Source organism: Brassica rapa, chromosome A07 (assembly GCF_000309985.2).
Source record: "Brassica rapa cultivar Chiifu-401-42 chromosome A07, CAAS_Brap_v3.01, whole genome shotgun sequence".
In the NCBI taxonomy this organism is placed as follows: Eukaryota; Viridiplantae; Streptophyta; class Magnoliopsida; order Brassicales; family Brassicaceae; genus Brassica; species Brassica rapa.
The window spans coordinates 24,445,988-24,467,789 of record NC_024801.2 but is presented as its reverse complement, the minus strand read 5'-3'; the positions used below and the strand labels follow the sequence as shown (position 1 = coordinate 24,467,789).

General features: G+C 33.1%; 2 protein-coding genes and 1 pseudogene across 11 annotated transcripts; 1 reads left to right on the top strand and 2 right to left on the bottom strand.

The window, feature by feature from the left end:
* Positions 1 to 29: 29 nt before the first annotated feature.
* EXPA1 (expansin-A1) lies at positions 30 to 993 on the bottom strand. Its single transcript, NM_001301937.1, is given in 5 exon segments — positions 30 to 192; positions 194 to 244; positions 247 to 357; positions 467 to 779; positions 864 to 993. Coding segments are annotated over 5 exon segments (768 nt in total).
* Positions 994 to 1,596: 603 nt separating this feature from the next.
* Positions 1,597 to 14,113, top strand: LOC117126444 (annotated as a pseudogene).
* A 2,233-nt stretch (positions 14,114 to 16,346) lies between these two features.
* LOC103831352 (methyltransferase-like protein 7B) lies at positions 16,347 to 20,328 on the bottom strand. 10 transcript variants are annotated; one of them, XM_009107253.3, is made up of 9 exons: positions 19,061 to 20,069; positions 18,888 to 18,983; positions 18,591 to 18,809; positions 18,432 to 18,528; positions 18,284 to 18,346; positions 17,970 to 18,205; positions 17,485 to 17,797; positions 17,221 to 17,316; positions 16,347 to 16,721 (listed from the first exon to the last, which is right to left on the bottom strand). In XM_009107253.3, exons 1-6 carry the CDS (start codon positions 19,271 to 19,273, stop codon positions 18,009 to 18,011), a joined length of 885 nt encoding a protein of 294 aa, XP_009105501.1. In that variant the 5' UTR covers positions 19,274 to 20,069; the 3' UTR covers positions 16,347 to 16,721; positions 17,221 to 17,316; positions 17,485 to 17,797; positions 17,970 to 18,008. The 10 variants fall into 10 exon arrangements, with proteins under 10 accessions (XP_009105501.1, XP_033130261.1, XP_018508880.1 ...); XM_033274370.1 differs by having other exon boundaries at positions 17,485 to 17,772; XM_018653364.2 differs by adding an exon at positions 20,115 to 20,328 and having other exon boundaries at positions 16,356 to 16,721; positions 17,485 to 18,205; positions 19,061 to 19,275.
* Between the last annotated feature and the right edge of the window lie 1,474 nt (positions 20,329 to 21,802).

The window sequence follows — 21,802 nt, the reverse complement described above, 5'->3', positions numbered from 1 at the left end:
ACGAACCACTTGTTTTCACCTAGTCAAGTCTATATCTGTGCGCCGGTGAAGGTCTGGCCGAAGGACCAGCCTGCGGAAGCAACGTTGTTGGATACAATGGTGCGACCATCGCTCGTTGTGACTTTGAAAGATAGAGCTTGTCCGTTAAGGTAAGAGTTACTTTGCCAGTTTTGCCCCCAGTTTCTAGACATGGCTGCTTGCTTGTCCTGTCCTGAACCCTTTACCCCTTAAAATGAACTTAAACTCCCAGCAGAGTGAACATCTCCTGCTCCTCCGACGTTCGTAATCAGAACAAGGTTGAAGTAAGAATGTCCGTTTATCGTAAACCTTATTCCTCCCCTTCTCACGCATGGCACTCTTCATAACAAAAATAAAAAAGTAAGATTCTAAAAGCAAATACTCTGTTTTGGAACAGAGTAAAAAAACAGAGCAGCTCTGTTTCTTGTTTTTATTATTTTGAGGTTACCTTCTGTAGGCGACGGGGACAATGCCAGCTTTGTATTGAGCGATGCGTTGAAATACAGGCTGAGAGAGGTCGAAATGCTGCTGAGGAGGGTTACACCAACCTCCTGCGTTGTTCGGTAAAGCGTTGTTGGGAGGGCAAAAGTTAGTCGCTGTGACGACGATTGAGCCTGGGAGACACCATTTCCCGTCGTTCTGACATCTTATCTCGAAGCAAGCGCCACAGCTCAGGCCGTTGTTGAACAGAGCGGTGCTCAGCGCGGCCGTGTTGGTTCCATAGCCTTGGCTATAAAGGTTTCCGTACCCACAAGCACCACCTGAAAAGATCAGACCACACATGTCAGAGATTTCAACAGTTGTGATATTTGAAAAACTCTGAAGCTTTTGAAGAAGCAATTTACCCATGGTGCCGGAGGCATCACCACCGCCGTAAAATGTGGCGTGTGCGTTTACCCAACCGCCATCGTAGCCATTCACACTTGACGTCATTACTCCGACAATAACTATAAGCAAGAAGCCGACAAGACCCATCTTGTTATAACCTGCACATAGGTAATAAGATTGATCAGTTTCTAGAAGGAGATGAAAGGATCTTAAACTAGTAATGTGTATGTGAGAGATAGAGAGGAAATGATTACTTGGAAGCTTTGAACTTTGTTCCTTTCTTAAAGAGGAAAGAAAGAGAGATGATTATGTGAATGTGTTGTTTGGTTTAGAATTGGAAAAAACAGAGGAGGCAGTAGTTCAATATATAGAAAAACATAGTGAGTGGAAATTTACGTTTCAGCCACTGGTTTATATGCAACTACCATGCACTCATTTTCAATTCATTATTATTTTCTTTTCAATTAAATCAAGGCCGAAATGCTATTTCTTTCTTTTTTTCGTTTTTTCCCACATTTTAAAAATATTGGGATTATTAAATGTAACTATAATGAACGGGGTAGAGTAAAAGAGTTATTTTATTGTTGGGACCAAAAACCGCCGAAGTCGTAATAATATTTAATGGCATGAAAAAGCAAAGAGGCAAAGACACATGTTAGCTTCAAGACGGGTCGTGTGTTTTCTTTTGGCGAGGCGTCTAGCTTCTCCATTTGAAACATCTCACCGAGATACTCAAACCATCAACATTGATATAGTTTACCACTAAACTATCTTATGTGGTATAATACTAATATCGTTTAGTTTTTGATTAAATTTCAAATACAAAGTCAAAGCAATTAAAAAAAAAGTCATGCAACATAAAATTCCTACATGTTTAAAAATAAAGTGAATGAATATAATTTCGCATTAAGTTTCAAAAAAAAAGAATATAATTTCGCTTTTATTTTATTTTTATTTTGAGAGATTCATGTAACACTCTTACCATTGCCAAGGATATCTTATTTGAATATTTCGAGATTCAGTTTACACATATAACTTTATAATTGATTGTATTTTTATTAGGTAATTCATTGTATTTTTATTAGTTAAAAATTAATTAAATAGTTATATTACATCTTAATACTGATATTTTGTATAAGAATATTTTAAGAATATAAATGCTTTTAGACATCAATTTCAGTTGGAAAATAGATTTATTCTATCAATATAAAATTAAGATATATAAACTAGTAAATATTAGGTCGTGTAAAAATTGCATTTGCTATGCTTGATGTAAATAGTTATGGAATTTGTCATTCAATAGTAAATAGAAGGAAAGGAAAGAAAAGAAAATCCCGAAAATAAAATGAAGACAAAAAAAATTCAAGTTGGAATCCAAGTGGGTCACAAAGTGGTCTGCTTTGAGTTCGATGTATCACGAAACGTATAGCTTTGTCGTTCGTTTTCCTCAATCTACATTTCGATCTGTAGCCATCTTAATAATTATATCTGTTTAAAAGCTATCAAAACTATGTACTATCAGCAGTCGTGCCTTGTTTTGTGAACAATGTCGCTAAAGTACATAAAATAAATTACTTAATGACAAAAGAAAAAATTGTTACATGTGTTTGATGATGAAGTATCTAACTTGTGAGGATCTTCTTCGGTGTTTCTGCGGAAGTCTTTATTAGGGTTTGTCAATTAGAATATAGATTTTGAGATGACATTTTACTTTGTGCATCGAGAAAATAGATACACATTAAATTTAATAAGGTGAAAAAGTTCAACGGCAGAGATCGACGGCCAAGTTTCCGTAATTTTAGCTCAAAACAGGGGTCCACAGAAGATCATGGACGGTCCGTTTGCTAGTTCTCCAATGTTCGAAATAATCATTTTATAATAATGGTAGAAATAAATACATATATAAGTAGTAGTGCAAGAAAAATAAATGAAAAACAGAGATACCCACGCATGTGGTTGACAGACGCCGTTTCAAGCTAAGAGCAACATTATCAGCACTTCTTAGACCCATATCTTAGTGTTTTTGGGGCGAAAATTAAATCAAAAACACTTAAAAAGAATACAAACGGATCTTAACTAAGAAGTTTTCAGCTTGGTCCTTAAGTGCTATGTGGCAGCAGGCGATTGGGTGAGCAAAATCCGGCGAAGCCCGTGGCGGAGACAAAGAGCACGATGCTGAGGGAGACGCGAGAAGATCCGCAGAAGGCGTCTTCTTCAACGTCACAGCAACCTTCCTCTGACAAGAAACCCGAAGATACTGAGATCAAGCCTCAGGTTCGTGTATTTTGATTTGGATAAGTGATGAATGAACAGTAAAGCTTCCACCTTTCTCTCAGATCATTCAAGGGTTTGATCTTGAATTGACTCAATGATTCAATTTTGATCAGGATCCGGATCATGGTGTTTCTCCATAGTATCCGGGTTTGTATCCGGGTCTTGTTCCCGGGTCGAATCCTGGGCAGTACGATGAACAGACGAACCGTGGAGCTGGTGTTTATGCGGTTCTTGTACATGTGGCTGGTCTTCCTTTAAACTATCTCATTCCTCTCACTTACCATGTTCCCATGTAAGTGTACTTTCCATTAGATACTCTTTGACTAGTGTAATGGAGAAGAATCGTATTTGTTAGTTGAATTGTTTTAACTAGGAAAAACTGTGTAAAGTTGATCCTTTAGGCTCAAATCACTGGTGATATTGCTTTTGAGATGACTTAGTGCTAGAAAGGTGTAGGCTTTGTATTGTACTTCCCCTTCCTTACTTACTCTTGAGTAGTGTAATGGAGAAGAATCGTATTTAGGCTCAAATCACTGGTGGAGTTGCTTTTGAGATGACTTTGTGGTAGAAAGCTGTAGGCTTGATGATGAATCTTCTTTTGGGTTGATGGTTTTTATCTTCTTTTGGGTTGATGGTTTAGGACTAGACCAAGCAAAGAGACTGAGGCTGGGGGAGAGGACCAAGCGCAAGGTGGTCAAGTTCAGTAGCAGCAGCAACAACATGCAGGTCAAAGGCAAGTGGTGGTACGGAGATTTGAGATTGCGTTTCAGCTTGACATATTGCTAATACTCAAGCTTGCTGCTGTTATCTATTTGTTCAACCAAGATGGATCAAGACAACGGCTAGCTGTTCTTGTGATTTTTGCCACCATTATCTTGATCCCTAACGTGTTGGTAAATAATTTGAAATTGGGTGTTTGGAAACTTTTGACAGATACCAAACTGGAGCCCTTGCATTTTTTATATCTAAGAACCTTTGAAAAGTTCCATTGATAATGTTGTATTTTACTTAAGTATCTTAGAAAACTTCTTAGACTAAAAATAGTAATTAAAAATTCTAAGATATTTGCTAAGAGTTGCCATTGATAATGTTGCTCTAACGTTTAAGCATGGGGTATTGATAGATGAGCAGAACAAAGTTGACACGAATCCATCCTGTTTCAATTATTTACTAGTGTTGATTGATTTCATCTACAAATGATTAGGGGAACCCCAACTAATCATTGGTGCTCATCTCCTACGTTTCTAAAATTTGAACATGCATTCATGTTTAATACATCAAGTTATTAATCTATTCACCTGTTTGAAATTATTTAAGATTATGTTTATTTTTAGTCAAAATTGGATTTGTTTTAAACTATTTGCATAGTCGTTGCGTAAATAGATACGGGAAAGGGCCGGAAAACAAGTCTCTAACATCTGGTATGTTTTAGCTAAACATCAAGCGAGTCTTGAGTCCAGCGGTTTTTGAAAATTTTAACACTATTTAGATGTGCATATAAATCTTTTGATTTCAGAAACACTCTGAACATGGATTTGTATATTTCTATAAAGATCAAAAACTGATATCAAACTGAGTCACCCTTCCATTTGTTTGAGTTTGCACTAAGTACTAACTTTGAAGTAAATAAAATTAGCATTTGATTAACAAGTTAAATTAATAAAAGCTTAATCATCTCTAATTACACATCTAGATTCATAACACCAATCATAAAAAGTAAAAAAAAATAAAAAATTTAGCTTCCGGACAAAGAATGATATTTTATTTTACAATGTGGATTTGTATTTTTAATGTGCTAAATATGTAAATTTTTACTAAGAATTAGTCAAAATGGTTACCACACCCGAAAATTGGTTTGCCTTTACAGTTGAACTTAATGAGTTCAAAACGTTGCGGGATATTTATCGAAACGGCAAAGTGGCTTATGGGGTACGATCCAGTAATACTCTAATGGTTTTTTTGCACGACATGCTCGAACGAGGAATCGTGTTTTGTCATATGTTAACAAGTCGGTTCTTTACTGGATTGATACTATCAATTCACTTTTTGCGGATACGTAATAAGATTTATCTTTGTATTGTGATGAAAAAAATCTACTAAACATTTTTAGTATGAGTATTACTCCCCTACATTGGATCTTTCTCTCTGGTTGTTTATTGATTTATTAAATTTCTTTGTTTGTTGTAGGTCATTGCTAAATTCTTGGTTGTGAGATATATATAGTTACTTAAATATTGGGATGGACATATCCTTGAAGAGATCTATTAACGCATGCAAGAAAATAAGTGGAAGCAGATGGATAAACAAAAGTAAAACAACATAGCTTGTTAATGTGGTTCACCAATCAGCTATGTCCATGAGTAAAAAAAAGATTTTACTAATGGAGGTTGAATGTATTTTGAAAATTCAGTATAGTTAAAAAAACAAAAGGTATATAGGGATTATCCCAACTTGAAACCTAAAACTAATGGATTCGTGGATTCTTCCCAATAAAAGTGACTAAACAGAAACTGTAGTTTATGAAAGAAGTACCATTTTGGCAAGAGGTAATCGCCCTCGGACCCAAACCAAGGTAGCGTTTACCCCTCTGGGAGATACAAAACTGCTTGTAGTTTATGAAGGTAGCGTTCTCTGTTTCACTGACCGGTCAGCAAGATCCGCATCTATATGTCGACCTAGTCATAGCAGATTCTAAACTATCAACAAGATTAAAATGAGATAATTATAAATCAACCATTCATCTTCAATGACTTTTTCATGCCTCATACCACACCTCTCGATCATCATACACTAAGCAACTCAAGCTATGGACATGGCAGTTTTGTATTATCTACTAACTGTGTTTTTTTTTTGGAACTATAATCCACTCAGTGTGTTCCATACTGAAGATAGCACTACAAATCTAGAGACTCATCCTCCTTGGTTGAGTTGGATTTTCACTGCCGTTCTAAACGTTTTGGTACCCCTAACGGTATTCTTTGTGAAATTCTACCAGATTCATGTGTGGAAACAGATTGTCTTCTTCTGCCTTTGGCAGGCAAATACAATGTTTCTTTGTTTACTAAACTTTAATGAATGAATTGTTTCAGAAAACTCGTTTTGTAAACTTGGGGGTCATCATGAATTTGAAAATTTTAAGATGGAATTGGGGATTTAACTAGATGCATACGAGATTTCAAACGTTTTATTGTTTTTTTAAAAAATTTTGAATAAATTTATGTTGTTTTATAACAAATCAGATCATACATTGACAGATAATTACTTTTATTATTTAGCGATGTTAGATGGAGAAATATATATTACTATTTGCAGATTTTGTTTGATCAAAAGATCCGATTCATCTTTAGTTAATAATTTCTATAATAAACCCCTAATTAGAGATGCAAATAAAAACTTAATTATTTCCGCAATCAGAAATAAGACAACCATCCTTTACGCATGTTTGTCTGCCTGTATAAAAATATTCACAACCATTAGCGTGATAGTAGGAGCAAGGGCAAATGGGGAAAAGTTAGTATCAAAATTAGAGAAATTAAGCAAGAGCAGATGCCGAATTATATGACCATACCAGATTTTAACTACCTTTAAGGCTTTAACTTTAATTAACTCTGTGTCACAAAATCATATCTCTTTGTTTTTTTTTATATTTAACTCTCTTTTTTGGCAAAGTTATATTTAACTTTTTCTTCACTATTGCTTCTAATCTTCAGTAGATTTCATGAGATTCTATTTTCACGTTCTGATATGATCTTTGAAATATTTTATTTCAGCAGAGATTTCAGCTTTTACATGTTAGTTAGTTTATAAACTAAAGCTTTAATAATGTCTAAGAAATGTTTCTCATATTTTGTAACAGTATAATTAACCGGACAAAAAAAAACTAAAGTTTTAGTAATGCAGAAATGATTGAATTAATAGTAAGTAAAAATGTCCGTAGTAAACTGTAAAGGCATATGGTAATCAACTGCTTGAAAGTTCATTTTTACTAATTACATTACTACGTTAATCACTGCAGATGTTTAAATAGTAAAAAAAAATTCGAATTTACATGTTTAAAGATTATTTGTGATCGTTAAAAAAATATTTGGGTAGGGTTTGACGCTTGATTTATCTAGTCTAGTTATCTAAAATAAAATAATCATGATTATAGACATGCTAAGAGACAACTTTGTGTTTGCAAAAAAAAAAAGAAACAACTATGTAATAAAAAAACAGAGGCGATATTTAAGTGTAGCAGTTTAAATCGCCCATAAAATAAATAAAACTAAATTTAGTTATATATATTTGAAGATAACAGATATATATCTGTTTGTTCTAAAAAAAACAGATATGTATCTATAAAATAACTAAAATAATAGAGTATCCTCAACGTGATATAGTATATCATCTTAAAAACACAAGTAGAACATAAAATTTACTCTTACGACTTTTTTTTTTTGCTAAAATACTCTTACGATTTTTTTGAACCTTTTTTGCAGTCATATGCCCTAAACTAGTAAATTATGCAGCTAGTTCGATTGGAACTTGACTAAATTTTTTTATTTTTTTTAACTTGACTAATTTCTATACACAATTTTCAAAATTTTGAATAAAATTATCATTCACGTCGATTACTTTGAAAACAAAGCTAGATGGCGACCACAACTGATTGTCAAGTGTTTGGTTTATAAGCAATGAACCAAATGCGGGATTGTGATGTCTCTTTAAAGGACATGTATCTTAACCAATAGAAGACCAAAAATCTGGTATAATTGTATATAATTATGTATCATTATTCTGTACGTATTTTTGTTAATTAAGTTATGTAAAATACTATCATTCTATTAATTGAAGTATTTTTTTTATATATATGTTTGTTCTTAATCAGTCTTAGCTAGGTTATTCGTCTCACAATAAAATATTTATCGACCCTACTCCCTTACGAGATTCTTGCTCTTTAAGTCTCTTTCCCATTTGTTCTTTTTTTTTTTGGGTTGACGGCACCTACTTTCTTTTGAAAGGATTTTGAAAATCGTCTTGCAGATGCATCCCCTCCCAAGTAACTATAATGCTAATGCATTTATGTGCAGTAACTCTTCTTTTTTTTTTTGTGTTAACCAGAAGGTATCCGGGCCTTCGGTCAAAATAATCCCTCCAGTCCCGGCACCAGCTGGCGCTAATACCCTCCTAACAAGAATCAAACTAACAGAACAATAGAACTTACTCCAACACACCGTTTTACACTGATTTTTTTTAACTAAAACTACACCTAAAATTTTAAACTTAGGCAAAGCGCAATAGACATCCCAATTAATTTACGGATGGATTGAAACAGGGCGTTGCAACGAATTATCCAACGACAATGCGCTTCAGAATCCACATTGTATTCAAACTTTCGGTGTATGTGAGAACTGAGAGTCTACGTATACAACTTTATTGATATATAATCAACTTCTTATATAGACTGAGGATGTCAACAAGACCACACATTAATTCGTAGTGTCAGTGTATAACCAACCAAGCTAGCTATTCAAATGTAGAAATATTGCTTAGAAGAAAATAAAATTGAATAAGAAATCTAATGTGACTCGCATTCTCACAGAGTCACAGATGAGTTTATTTGACTAAATTCTATAATTTTAATTCGTAAACGATATATGAATTAATTTTACGTTTGGAAACGTGGGTGACGTTACCGCCATGGTGATGGCCATGTGAGATGTATCAAATCTTAATGTCGGCTTCATGTGCTTAAGTCGTAATCATGTAAATGGATACGTCTCTACCGATCAATTAGCTTAATTATCTATTATTAAATACCAAATCTTCCCGTTCTTTTCCCTATATACCGAATTCATTTCTCTTAACGTTAATTTTAATCAATTTGTATTTTCAGTAGGATGATTAATTACGTTTAGAACTTGACACAAGTTTATAAACTTAAGACTTAAAAGTTCTTGTTAAGGCCTGAGTTAAATGTTGTACATCTCTTATCCTATTCTGGTTCAATAAAGTTTTTTAGAAATGTATGCTAATACATTATACAACAAAAGATACATACAAATATACTAGTATCAATAATCTAAAAAGTGATGCTTGAAAGCCATGTACAAAAAAGTTACGCAGAAAAAAATATATGTTAAAAGTATATAAGTAAATTACTATATTTTCACAGCATTCTATCCTCCCAACATTATTAAATATATCATATTTCTTTCCATCCATATATAATAAATATGATCCACTATATTATAATTAATCATATAAATAAGATAATGTGCATAAATTCTAAGCCTTCAACTTGATCGTTCTTCTCAAAGATCAATTAATATACTTTTCAGTCTATCAACTGAAAAAAAACCAAGGCATCAGTTCGTTATCAAACGCAGTTCTAAGATTTTGGAGACTATATATAATTTAATAAAAATTTAATAATGTTTTCTTAATCATAAAAATTACTTTTAATTTAGAGTTTATAAGTAATGTTTCATTTCACGATGTTCAGAACTGCTCATGCTCCTCATCAACGGATATATCTTGCAATCTGCATCATTATATATCACTAGCATGCTATTAATGAAAAGTATTTTTTAGATCTTTATTATTTGTGTCGTGCCTTTTCAAACTTAAATAAAAAATAAATGCTAAAAAATTTAAACTCAAAAGTAATTTAGATTTCGAAACCGAACTTTTAACTGTTACACTAAAACCTATTTCGACTAACCCAATATTAATCAACTGTTAATTTTGGATGCAATTATAGCTTAAAAATGTCGTTTGGAATAATTACTTAGAATTACGTCGTTTTAAATATATTTTTAAAAATATATATTTTTCATTAGTCACAACAAGGAATGGAACTCATTCCTCAAGACTTTATCATACATGGAATGCAATGTTTTCTTTAGTGGCAAATTGTATAAAATAATTTCTTAAAAAACTAAACGACTTAATTTTGTATAATTAATCAAAACAATGTCCTGCAGATTTGATACCATTACATCTGATACAAAGCACCTCTGTTGCTCAATTGCTCAATGATGAAGCCGATTCATTGGCAAAACAATCTTTGTTTCTTTCGAATTCTGTTGAATTGGACCTAATTATGGGTTAATTAGACATGCGGTAATTTTATTCAGTCTAATGAAATCTGTGTTATAAAAAAGTGATATAGTTTTGAACCAAAATTAATGGTTAACTAACATTGACTTAGTCAATGTATGTTTTAGGGCTAATGTTAAAAAGTTCAGGTCTAAAATTTAAATTATTTTTTTAGTTTAGATTGTTTTTAACAATTATCTTTTGTTCGGATTTGAAAAGACACAACATAAATGGTAAATGTAGAAAAAAGCATTTTACATGCTACCATATATTAGAGGAATTATGAAAATCAAGTTAATTACTTGCTATATTTTTTTATTGGCAAACTCAGAGTAAGACAATAGTCCACATCTCCACTTGGAATATACCCTCCGCTATCATCCATCAGCAGCTATTTTGGTTTCTGGTATTTAGAGGTATCTGCAATGATTAGAGCTACACTCATCTAAAATTAAGTATATGGTTTTCGTAAAAAAAAAAATTGTTTTCATGGAGTAATTAAAAAATAGCCATTAAATTCTCATCATTTGTTATCATTTTTTCAAAAAAATAATTCAGTGAACGAAGATTACTCCCTCCGTTTTATTAAGTTAGAAGTTTTCGAAAATAAATTTGTTTCACAAAGATAGTTTTTTATGTTTCTTATATAAATATTGCAAATTTTAATAAAATTAACTGAATTTATTAAAAAATTATTGGTTAAAAAATATTAAAATTTGATAATTTTTTGAAACAATGCAATAGTTAATGTGTTTTCGTGTGAAAATATTAAACTATTTATATTTAAAAAACAAAAGAGTATTATATTATACATTTTTTTCTGGTCCACCGCTTTGAAAAGATTGGAGTAATATATAACTTTTTCAAACGGGTTTATTAAGATAATGGGGTGTCGTTTTCGGTAATTAGCTTTTGTAATTATTCCACGAACGAGAAAAAAAGACGCCTGTAATTCTTGAATATGGCAGGTTAGGAAATAAGAAAAAGAAATCCGTTTTAATTAGTAAAGACGTAAAGATATGATTATGAAATGGAGATGGAAAACATACAAGTCATGTAGTCATGTAATCAAGATCCACGTGCTTGGTTACTCTTTAAGTTGGCCGTAATCTGCGGGGCCGTTGGTAGGACAAGGAAATACCCCTGTACTAAACATTTTGAGTATCTGTATATGTTTTAATATAGTAACTAGATCAATGATCCGTGCACCTTTGCGAGATTTTTTCTGTTTTACAAATTTTATATACATGTTGTATATTATTTATAGTTATATAATTTTGAGTTGTATAACACTTATTTTATGTGATATATGTGTTTTACTCTATTTGAACTATATATATTTATAGTTTTCCGTGAGTGGAATACTAATTATTTATTTATTTTAGTAAATATTCTTTTTATCTGTGAAAGTGAATCATGAATAAGAAATATTAAATCAAGAGATATGGTTGTAAGATAGATTTTATGGTTAGTCGAAGTTACTTGAAGAATGGTTTATTCCATAAAATATTTAAGGGAAACGTTTAAATTGATGTTTCTGTTACTGACATAGATATCAATTTTGGATTGTCCTTTAAAAGTTAGAATAACCAATTTATTGTGTTTTGGAAGTTTAATTTGGAGATTTCGATTAAAGAAAAATCTTAACTATTAGTTATTCTCTTTTATTTTCGAAATAAAATATATACTAACTTTCTAACTGAGAAAATATATTTATTTAGAAATTTATGGGGATGATGTTTACCACTCACGTTTGAAAATAAAATATATACCAACTTAATAACTGATGCAAACGATTATTATTTCGAGATGGTTTGGGGAATAATGTTTACCACTCATCTAAGAACTGTTGATATTAAGATACCAAAGAATTTTTGATTTATATGAATTCTAAATTTATAATTTATATATAATGTGCTTCTAAAAAATTCTCCAAATATATAGATGTATAATAACTCCGGATATATATAGAAACTTCTAAATCGATATCTTATGTTTATGTTTTAATAATAAGAGAGTTTATAAACCATGTAAAAGATGAACTAAATGGTTAGGTTTGTAATATATAGGTTAATGGTCAAGGGTTAATAAAATAGATATAACGTAATTGAACTATAATGTTGAGCCAAATGTGTTTATCAATGCTCGTTGGTTCACGGAATTCCATTTTCTTTAATTTAAAATTATATTTTTTGTATCATGTTCTTGACTGGAGATATATATATCTTTTTATTGATTGTCAATCTTATTTTTAGTTAAAATTTATTTTTAGATAAATAAGTTTGTTGACCCAAAATAATAAATAAGTTCAACCGGTTTTGGGTTGATAAACCGAATCCCTCTCAGACTCTCACCCACACAATTACATCTAACATAAAAATATCTACAAATTCATTTTTACTATCATGGTTACACAAAAATGTCTCCGTATCCAGACTTGCCTGTTATCGGTAAACCGGTGTCAACAAAAACAGAGCTAGTCGGGTTTCGGTCTGGACATTCTTCTATTTAGTTAAAAAAACATGTCTTCGTGCCCGACCAAAAATACATATCTATATTTAAGCCCATTATGAATAATTACTTTTAACAATTTAAACTGCTTTAAACCAACAAAGTTTATCATTAATTAAACAATTTTGAAGGTTCATCTAGTTAATGTGCAAATTGAGTTATACTTATCTGTCTTAATAATTTCTTAAGGTGAGTCTTCTCCACTGGTTACCTTTTTGATCCACTTTCATGCATTTAGACATGACTCACTCAGAAGATATAAGTAAGGCCCAATTTTAATCTACCAATTTTTGGTTTTGTCATTTTCATCGATCTAGTTATGTGAATCTAAACCAGTAACTTTTTTAATGCCCAAAGACGTGAAGAAAAATAGGGAAGACAAAAATAAGATTTTTTTTTTGGGTCAAACACAAAAATAAGAATTATAGTAGTGAAAAAGTTATATTAAGTAATCGAATTCAGCTTGACATCACCAAACAAAAATGTCATGACCTATTCTTTTCTTCTAACTTCTTAAAACTATCCAATATAAAGGATATCCAATTTTCCATCGGCTTTTGGCAATATGTTTCTGTGACATTGTAAATTGTGATTGTACCTGTTTGCTATGCACACAATCATCACATATAAACGGATAAACCGAAGGGTAAGTTAGATTCCTTTTAATATATTGTTCTAGTAATAATATCAACCTATCCAATATAGATTGTTTTACCCAAAAAATTTAGCAACCTAAGTACTAACTATTATTGTTGTACTACTGTTTATTAGTATATCAACTTACCAACATGTACAAGTTAGCTTTAGTTTTTTTTTTTCCTGATAATATACAACTTAATTTCTCTTCTAAAATACTTTGTTTTAAAAAGAGAATTTAGATGATAAACGTTAGGTCTGATACCGATTCATAACTGTATATCCATATATTGTTTTTGCGTGATGGCTCTTTAGTTTTTAGTAATGTTCCTTTTCCAAATGGCTCTTTCAATATTGGCCTTATGTTTGCACATGCTTAAGTTAAATCCAAGTTGCACCTCCAATAGCGACCCAACACATGTACATTAAGCATGTTTTAACCCTAACTGTACAATTTCTTTCTCTTTGTTGAAAGAATTCACATTTTACTATTCCTAGTATATATACTCACTCTATATACACAATACTTCTAAAATTAATTTTAATACAATAGTTATCTTTTTGAAATATATACTTCTCTAGCGTCCAATTTCTATAACAAAAGTATTCAAAAAAAAAGACACCAGTATGCATCCCAAAAAATATATTTTCCAATATCTATAGAAATCTCTTTTTTTTTTTGTTTTCGAAATCCTCACCTCCTAATCAAAAACAAAAGAGTCGACTATGCATATGACCCTATGAACATGGCTATCTAAGCTGGGACCAAATAAATAAAAAGCTTTCGCATCAACTTGTCTTTGCTTGATAAAATGTCAATGATCTTGATTCTTTATAAAATCTTAGATAAGATTCTAACGATCATTCTAAATATTAATTGTTTCCACTGAGACTTTAAGGTGAAGCCCACAAGCCTAGCCTATGTTTTCAGACGAATATTTCACGAATAAATCTACACTTTTAAGATCAAATATATTAGTTTATTGAATTCTAACGATTCCCTATTTCTGTGCAGATAACTCAAAGAAGACGTGAACTCAAGTAAATTTGGTCCCTACATATCGTGGAACACTTGACACTTGAATGAACAGCAGGAGCCACACAAATAACATGTAGTTTTCCCTCGTAGAGTGAGCCACAAACTAGTCATTCTCATCAAATCGTCAGTTGTCGAGCCATTATTTATTTGTTTGTACCAAACAATGTTAGTAACTATTTTATTTTATTTTTGAAGTCTTTAAATATTCGATTTCATTACTACAAATTTGGCCATTAATTTTCCAACTTAAAGATCAACGGAGAAAATATTCCATTTCATCAAGCGGTTCCTTTAGAACGGCATCGATTATTGTATTACAAAATAAGTAAATATTTCAAGAATTCAATTTGTTGTCAAGAGTCGACGACTATTAGTTCCGGTTGTGATTCTAACTAACATAATGAGCAAAGACTTTGTGTCTTTGGAAAAAGACTTTATGTATGAATTGATCGGTGGTCTGTGTTTGTCTATTACTAAAGATGACATATACAGGCCTTACATTATTTTAATAGAAAACATGTAAGAAATAAAAGAAAAAATGACGTGATAAACCGCTTAGAAAGTTTGAGAAAAAAATTAGAGCGTTGGGTACGTTAAAAATAAACGGTGGGATAGTTGAAGGACAATGACGTGAAACCCTCTCATGTGCAACTTTGGGAACATGTAACATGTTTGTAACCTTCTGTTTGTATTTCGTCGGTTGCTTCAGACTGCAGAAGCCCACATCATATCTTCTGAAAACAGTAAGAAGCGATGCTTTTATTTTCCTTATCTTAACGGATAGTCCTTTATCTCTTACTTTAAAATGGTTGGATTTTCTTTTGTGTGGTCTCTAATTATATATATTTCTACTGGCAGGAGAAGTAAGGTATTTCGTGTCATCTTATATATTATATATAGTCTAGAGAATTAAACACTAATAGCTTTAAAAAAAAATAAAAATAAACAATACTCTTTTCCTGAGTTCGACTTTTATCATCAATAGTTTTATTAGCGGACCGATTTTTGGATATGAGTTATTGCTTTCGATCTTTAAACATCTTCGAAGTTTAATCTGAAATTAACACCACAAAAAGTTTAATCTGAAATCCCTAAATTGATAAAAAAATGCGATTTTTGAGCCAATTATTTATTTGGTGAGTTGGCTTTTTTCCGCTAGTCAGCTCTTCTGTGGGATTAATCAGGTGTGTCTGTGTTGTAGGGCGGTTATGTTACTTTTGGACATTCAAAGCAATTTGAATTTAGATTACTTTTCTTTTTTGAAAAGAATTGAATTTAGATTACTCCTCGGACCATCCATATTAATACAAAAATCACAGGACTTTTTGTTGTCTGTTCTCATAATTAGAATATTGAAAAAATATATAAAATTTTGATTGTTATATATGATATTTTAGCCTAAAGAAAGTATATTAGTGAAGCGAAAAGATAAGTTTTGGTCATGTTTTGTATATTTATAAACTTTTTTTTTGGATTCAGGCCTTAGAATGCATGCATAAACCTTGGCAGAAGCTAAAAAAACAGCAGCTGTAGAATTTGAAGATAGAACGCATAAATCTGTTAGGTATTAGACCCTCCTAAACTGTCTGATTGCACTAATTTTCTTTAAAAATGCCGAGCGTAAAAAACATAATTAAAACAGAGTAGGCGAGTGAGAGTCAATGGATACTACCAACCTTCAACGAGTTCAGATGTCAATGTGACATCTCGCTTAGAAACATTCCGAAAATTCACAAGAATGATAACCTTGAAATTTAATAAACTAAGTTTAAATTTTTTTTTTAAAGTTTTCAATGCTTTTGTAATTTCGTAAGATATAAAGTTGATTAAATAAAAATTCAGCCACTACACCACATAACTATGGAAAGAGGTTCAAGAGTCGAGATAATTGCCTCGAAATAGCTTAAAGGAGAAGAGATTCTGGTGTTTTTTCATGTGAGACTTGTGTTACAAGTTATAACTTGTAAACAAAGAGTAGCAAGGAGTTGCATAACTTGTAACAAAGAGTAGGAGTTGCATAATACATACTGTTTTGAAAACTGAGAATCAACTTGCATAAAATCGAAACTGAACTTATAGATTTTCTAAAATCAGCTCATGAATCTTTATATTACCTTGCGTGTTACTTGCATAGTTACTTGTACGCCACTCCATAGACATGAGGTCTTATTATCCAAGGGAAGCTATACATTGCCGTCGTATTGATCTCTGTGCCACCATCAAAACCGGCAGCCGAAATGTATAAACTGCTGTTTCTCTTTAGATGACTTCCGCCTGCAACTACTTGCTGTAATGGATCCAAAACGTTTTGGACATGCCTGAAAAAAAGATCCATCTGCACCCCAAAAACAACACTTTTGGATTTCAAATTTGTCTACCTTGCCGTTTAAAAAAAAAACAAATTTGTCTATCATAGTTCAAGGGCTATGATGTGAAGTAACATCAGGGGTTTACTACAAAAGGAAGAGAGGTCCCACAACTAAAAAACATCCTTTTAACACTCACTCCTTGCATGAATGTGAATGTGAAATTTTCAGGTTTCAGGTTTCATACCGAAAAGGCGAAAACACAGAAGTTTTCATTGCAGAATAGTGTAATTCAGGTTAGGACCTCTACCAACACAAATATCCAGAACTTTTTCTGCTTTACCACTCAGATTATCGAAAAGTCTCCTCTGGTAATCGGCGATCTTATCAGATAACACAAGCATAAAAACAGAAAATTCTCTTTTGTGAAGGTATAATAATTTATGAGAAGGTCTAGTAATTAAAAATTTAACTGAAAAATCAAGAAAGGGATCAAAGAGTGATGCATCCAAGACACAAAAGACTGACCTCTGATTCATAGGATCGCATCCCTGTGCTCAAAAACCAAGCAAAAGGCTCCTTATACCAATCTGTCCCCTGAGGATGAAATGTTTCTGAAACATCCTGGTGCAGATAAGTCTAGGTCAGTTACATCTTCTCCACATACCAAGTGCAATGGTTCTCAGAAACAACCCGTTAAATCTTTGTGCCAAACGAAACACATTCTTGACAAGTAAATCCTTGTTGGTGCCTATAAATAAAATGAATTTATGAGAAACAAATATAAATCACCTTGATCACGAAGCAGTAGGAGAATAGATGGGAAGCAATGACATAGTCGAGTTGGCTGCTTTCTTCCACATGAACACAAGCTTCTGGATGAAGAGCCTAAAGGAATGTGACTCTTTAGAGTGTCAGCACGAACATGATCTCGTGAAGCTCTAATTGCACCGCAAGGCGAATATGTGAGTGATGACAGAGGAAAAGCGTTGACTGCACTTGAGTCATCATCATAATGGCCACAATTATCATACAATCTCAGACCTTAGCCTTTTGAATTGTCTCCAGAGTTCTAGAGATTTGATCTCAGGACATGGAACTCAACCTCAAACATTGCAGAGTTATACTTTGATGACTAAAACTTCTAAAATAATACAAAAGTAGTCTAATTCAAGAATGACACCCATATCGATATTAGACTTATCTATACTCTATAAAATAGGCCACAAACCATCAAATTTATTTATAGCATTGTCTATGTACAATCATCAGCATACCTTAAGGATGAGTCTAAGACACTGTCCTTTTTTTTTTTTCTAATTGTAAGCGACCCCATAGACATGAGAGCTTAAGTAAGCCAAGCTAGAAAGAGAGGCCTTATTGATATCTGCACCACCATTAAACCGAGCTTCTAAAATATAATCTCCAGTGCACCTCGTCAAGTGACATCCATCAGCAACAACTTGTTGCAATGGGTCCAACACATTCTGCACTAACCTCAAAAATGATCCATCTACACATCAAAAGACCAAAATATGGTTTCAGCTTCATATTATTCTGCAGTGTAATCTTTTCGAGTCAAAATAGATACCTTCTCCTGCAACATGTTCTATGAAAAGGTAAACCCCACCCGGCCTTAGTACCCTTTTTATCTCTGTAATAAACCATAAAAACCATACCTATCTTTGAGCATTGTTTTCTTAAGATGTTGGATTTAAAAATAAGTGAACAAACACTACCATTGAGCGTTCTAGTGACATCTGCGACAGAACAAAGCACGAGAGTCCCCACAACTGCATGAACCGATGAATCTTCTAATGGTATAGCTTCTGCGACCTAACAAGAAACATTGCATCAAGAGACGCCAAGAAGGATCAATACAATATCACAAAAGTTACCGCATGAATGAAGCTGAAATATTCTGGTTTCAGCCCTGCTTGTGCTGCGGATTTACGCGCATAACTCTCCATTTTAGCGTTTGGATCAACACCAAGAACAGAAACGTTTGGAATATTTGAGTAGTACTTGAAGTTAGGACCTGTTCCAACGCCAATCTCCAAAACCTTTTCTGCTTTTCCCACCAGATTATTAAATAGTTTCATCTTGTAACTCGAAATCTAACAAAGACAAGCACAATAACATTAACATTCACAAGATTGAACGATCAAAGTCCTAAAGAAGGTCAGAGACTTAACCTCTTTCTCGTACTGTTCCATACTAGTATCCATAGACCAAGCAAAGAGCTCATCATACCAATCTGGCTTTCGAGGACGCAACCTTTTCAAATCTTCCTGAAATAAAGAGATTTAGATGATGCATGCACTACTCATCAATCTCCAGATAAACCCCAAATTTTCTCAACACCAACCGTCGAGCTAGAAGCAGCGTAGGAGGGAGCCAGGGGAAGAAGCGGCATAGCTCCTATGAAATGCCTTCTTCCGCAGGGACATAATCTGAAGGACGAGACAGAGTCTGTTGCAATAAGAGTCTTCTGTGTTTTGACGGAATCTTGTGAAGCCCTAGTCGCTTTTCGTTGTGAACATGTAATAGTCGAGATCAGTGACAAGTGAAGGATCGCCATTGCTAAATTAAAATGTTCAACAACTCATATAATCAAAGCCAAGGATAAGATCATAAGAGTGAGTAAGCTGAAAATATACTTCCATCCACACATGTGTAACCTCTATGTCCCCACGTCTCTTTCGAAAATTCAAAGTTACTTAATTCCTAAATTTTCATTATTTTCTGCTTATGAAACAATTATTCTTTTTCTTTTTGAAACATATGAAACAATTATAAAAATTAAAAAAATTAAATCATAAACACTCAGACTCAATCCATAGAGTGATAGTTTTGAATCAAAACAGAGTTTTACAAACAGAATTTTAGAAACAGAGTTTTAGAAAATATTGTGTTTAGTCTCGACCACTGGATCAATCAATCTATACAACGATCTATTGATCTGGTTATGGCTCTGGTTTTTCTTCTTCCGATGGACCAGTCTTCACTACAATGAGTACAACTTTGATCGCACCGTAGGATCGACTTCAAATTAATTCCACATGAAAACTAACTCCATTATCTATTTTTGTGTCAAAACATTGAGCTCAATTTATCGGTGGAAAGTATTTTATGAAATGCTATACTTATTACACATCTGCACATCCATGTCCCATAAAATGACATTTTCGACTCGTTTAAGTGCATTCATTGCTCACTTTCCTCTAAAATGACCTAATACCTGAAAGACTCGATATAAAAACTCAAAGACTTTAAATCGATAAACACTTTATCTACAATGTTAGAAAATCAGCATAAACATAGTTCCATAACTCTTCCGGACTTATATAGACTATTGTTTGTCTTGAAGCAAAAAAATAAATCTCAACATAAGAAAGAGATTTGAAAATGTGGAAACTTACATATTTGTTGGCCAGTAAAGAAGGTGAAAAATGCAGGGTTGCCATTGCTAAATTAAAAATCTCAATTGCTCATAATCAAAATACAAGATAAAAGCATCTCTAATGGTTGGCTTCAGTTTTATCTTCAAAAGTTGACTTTCTTCTAAATGAAGAAAAAAATGAAGCAATATTTGCTCCAATGAATGGTCTGCTTCATTATTGAAAAGGTTAATTCAGAGAGAGAAAAAGAGAGAGAAAGCTTTATAAAGGGGATCTGGCAGTCGGTCGGCGCGTGAGCGTCCGTGCCGCCGCCGGAACCCTTTTTTTCTTTTAGATTAAATTGCATGTTCTGTCTCCTCCTCGTCTCCTCCGGTTTCCGTTTGTCTGAGCTCTGGTCAGCCATCAACCTCGCGGGTTTTGGTCTTGGAGTCACGACGCGGCTGCGGGAAGGATGGCGCGGTGAAGACTTCAGTAGTCGTTTCCTTTTCTCCGGGAGATGGAGGCTTTCAAAGATCCGTCGCCGCCGGTCCTTGTCTCCGTGGCGGGGAAGCTTCTTCAGTTCCGCCGTCGTCGGCTCTAGTTCCCGGGGGGTGAAGGCTTCCACAGCCTTGCGTCGCCGGCTTCCGGTCCCTAGTACGTTAGGGTTTTATTTCGCTAGTTTTTAATTCTGCGGTTTAGATGTGTTGTTCGGGTATGTTCTCGTCGGAGGAGAGTGAAGCTCTCCGGTGGAAAGGGTATGATGCATGCGACGTGTTTCTTTTGGGTTATGCGGTTAACGGTGACGACGGATGAGATCTCGCTGCGGCGATTGATTCTCTCCGGTATTAAAAGCCAAAAGATGATGGCGGTGATGACTAGAGGAGTTATAGACGCCTGGTTTGCTCCGGTGATCCGAAGGTTAGAGCGCCGGCGATGACGTGAAGCAGTGGTGAAGCGACGATCTTGCGACACGTGTACCCTCGAAGTCGAGGATGGAAACACGTGTCCTCGCATCGAAAAGGACGTCACGCGAGGCGGCCGCATCCAAGAGTCGATGAGTTTAGGGTTTCCCCAAGTTGGACCGGATGTAATTGGCCCATTTGGATAACGAATTTTAGCCCGGTTGGGTTTTTTAGTGGGCTTTTATGTAATATGTTTATGGGCTTGGTCCGATTCCTTTAATATAAAAACTTATTGATGGAAAAAAAAAGAATGGTCTGCTTCATTTCTTTATTTTAAAAAGAATAATGTAAGTATATTCCATCTCTACTTTATCATTAATTACTAATAAAACTTTATACTTTTTCATATTTATTAATTTTACCTAACTATTTTGTTTTACCAATAATCTAATACAATTATTATTTAATATAAATTAAAAATGATCATATAATGAGTTTATTACATAACATGAATAAACAAACACTAAATATCATAGTTTGTAAAAGAGCACCATATATATAATTTTTTTTCCTATAAATGATTAGCAAAAGTGTTTAGAAGTATGAGATGAGATTATTTATCTTTGATTCTTTTTAATTAAATTGAAAGTTTTAAAAATGAATATTCATATGGTTTTCGATATAAATATATGATTATATGAAAATAATAGTCAAAATTTTGAAATTGATTGGATAAAATTAACGTATATAATTTATTTTGGTAAAAGATAAGAATACGTAAAAGTTAAAGACTAATTCACAATATAAAAAGTTCATTTAAGAAAAAAT

Coding starts and splice junctions, on each gene's coding strand:
- LOC103831352 (XM_018653364.2), bottom strand. CDS start 19,273: ATGGCGATCCTTCACTTGTCACTGATCTCGACTATTACATGTTCACAA. Junction 18,810..18,887: donor TGGAACAGTACGAGAAAGAG/GTTAAGTCTCTG, acceptor TGTCTTTGTTAG/ATTTCGAGTTACAAGATGAA. Junction 18,206..18,283: donor AGAACATGTTGCAGGAGAAG/GTATCTATTTTG, acceptor TTTGATGTGTAG/ATGGATCATTTTTGAGGTTA.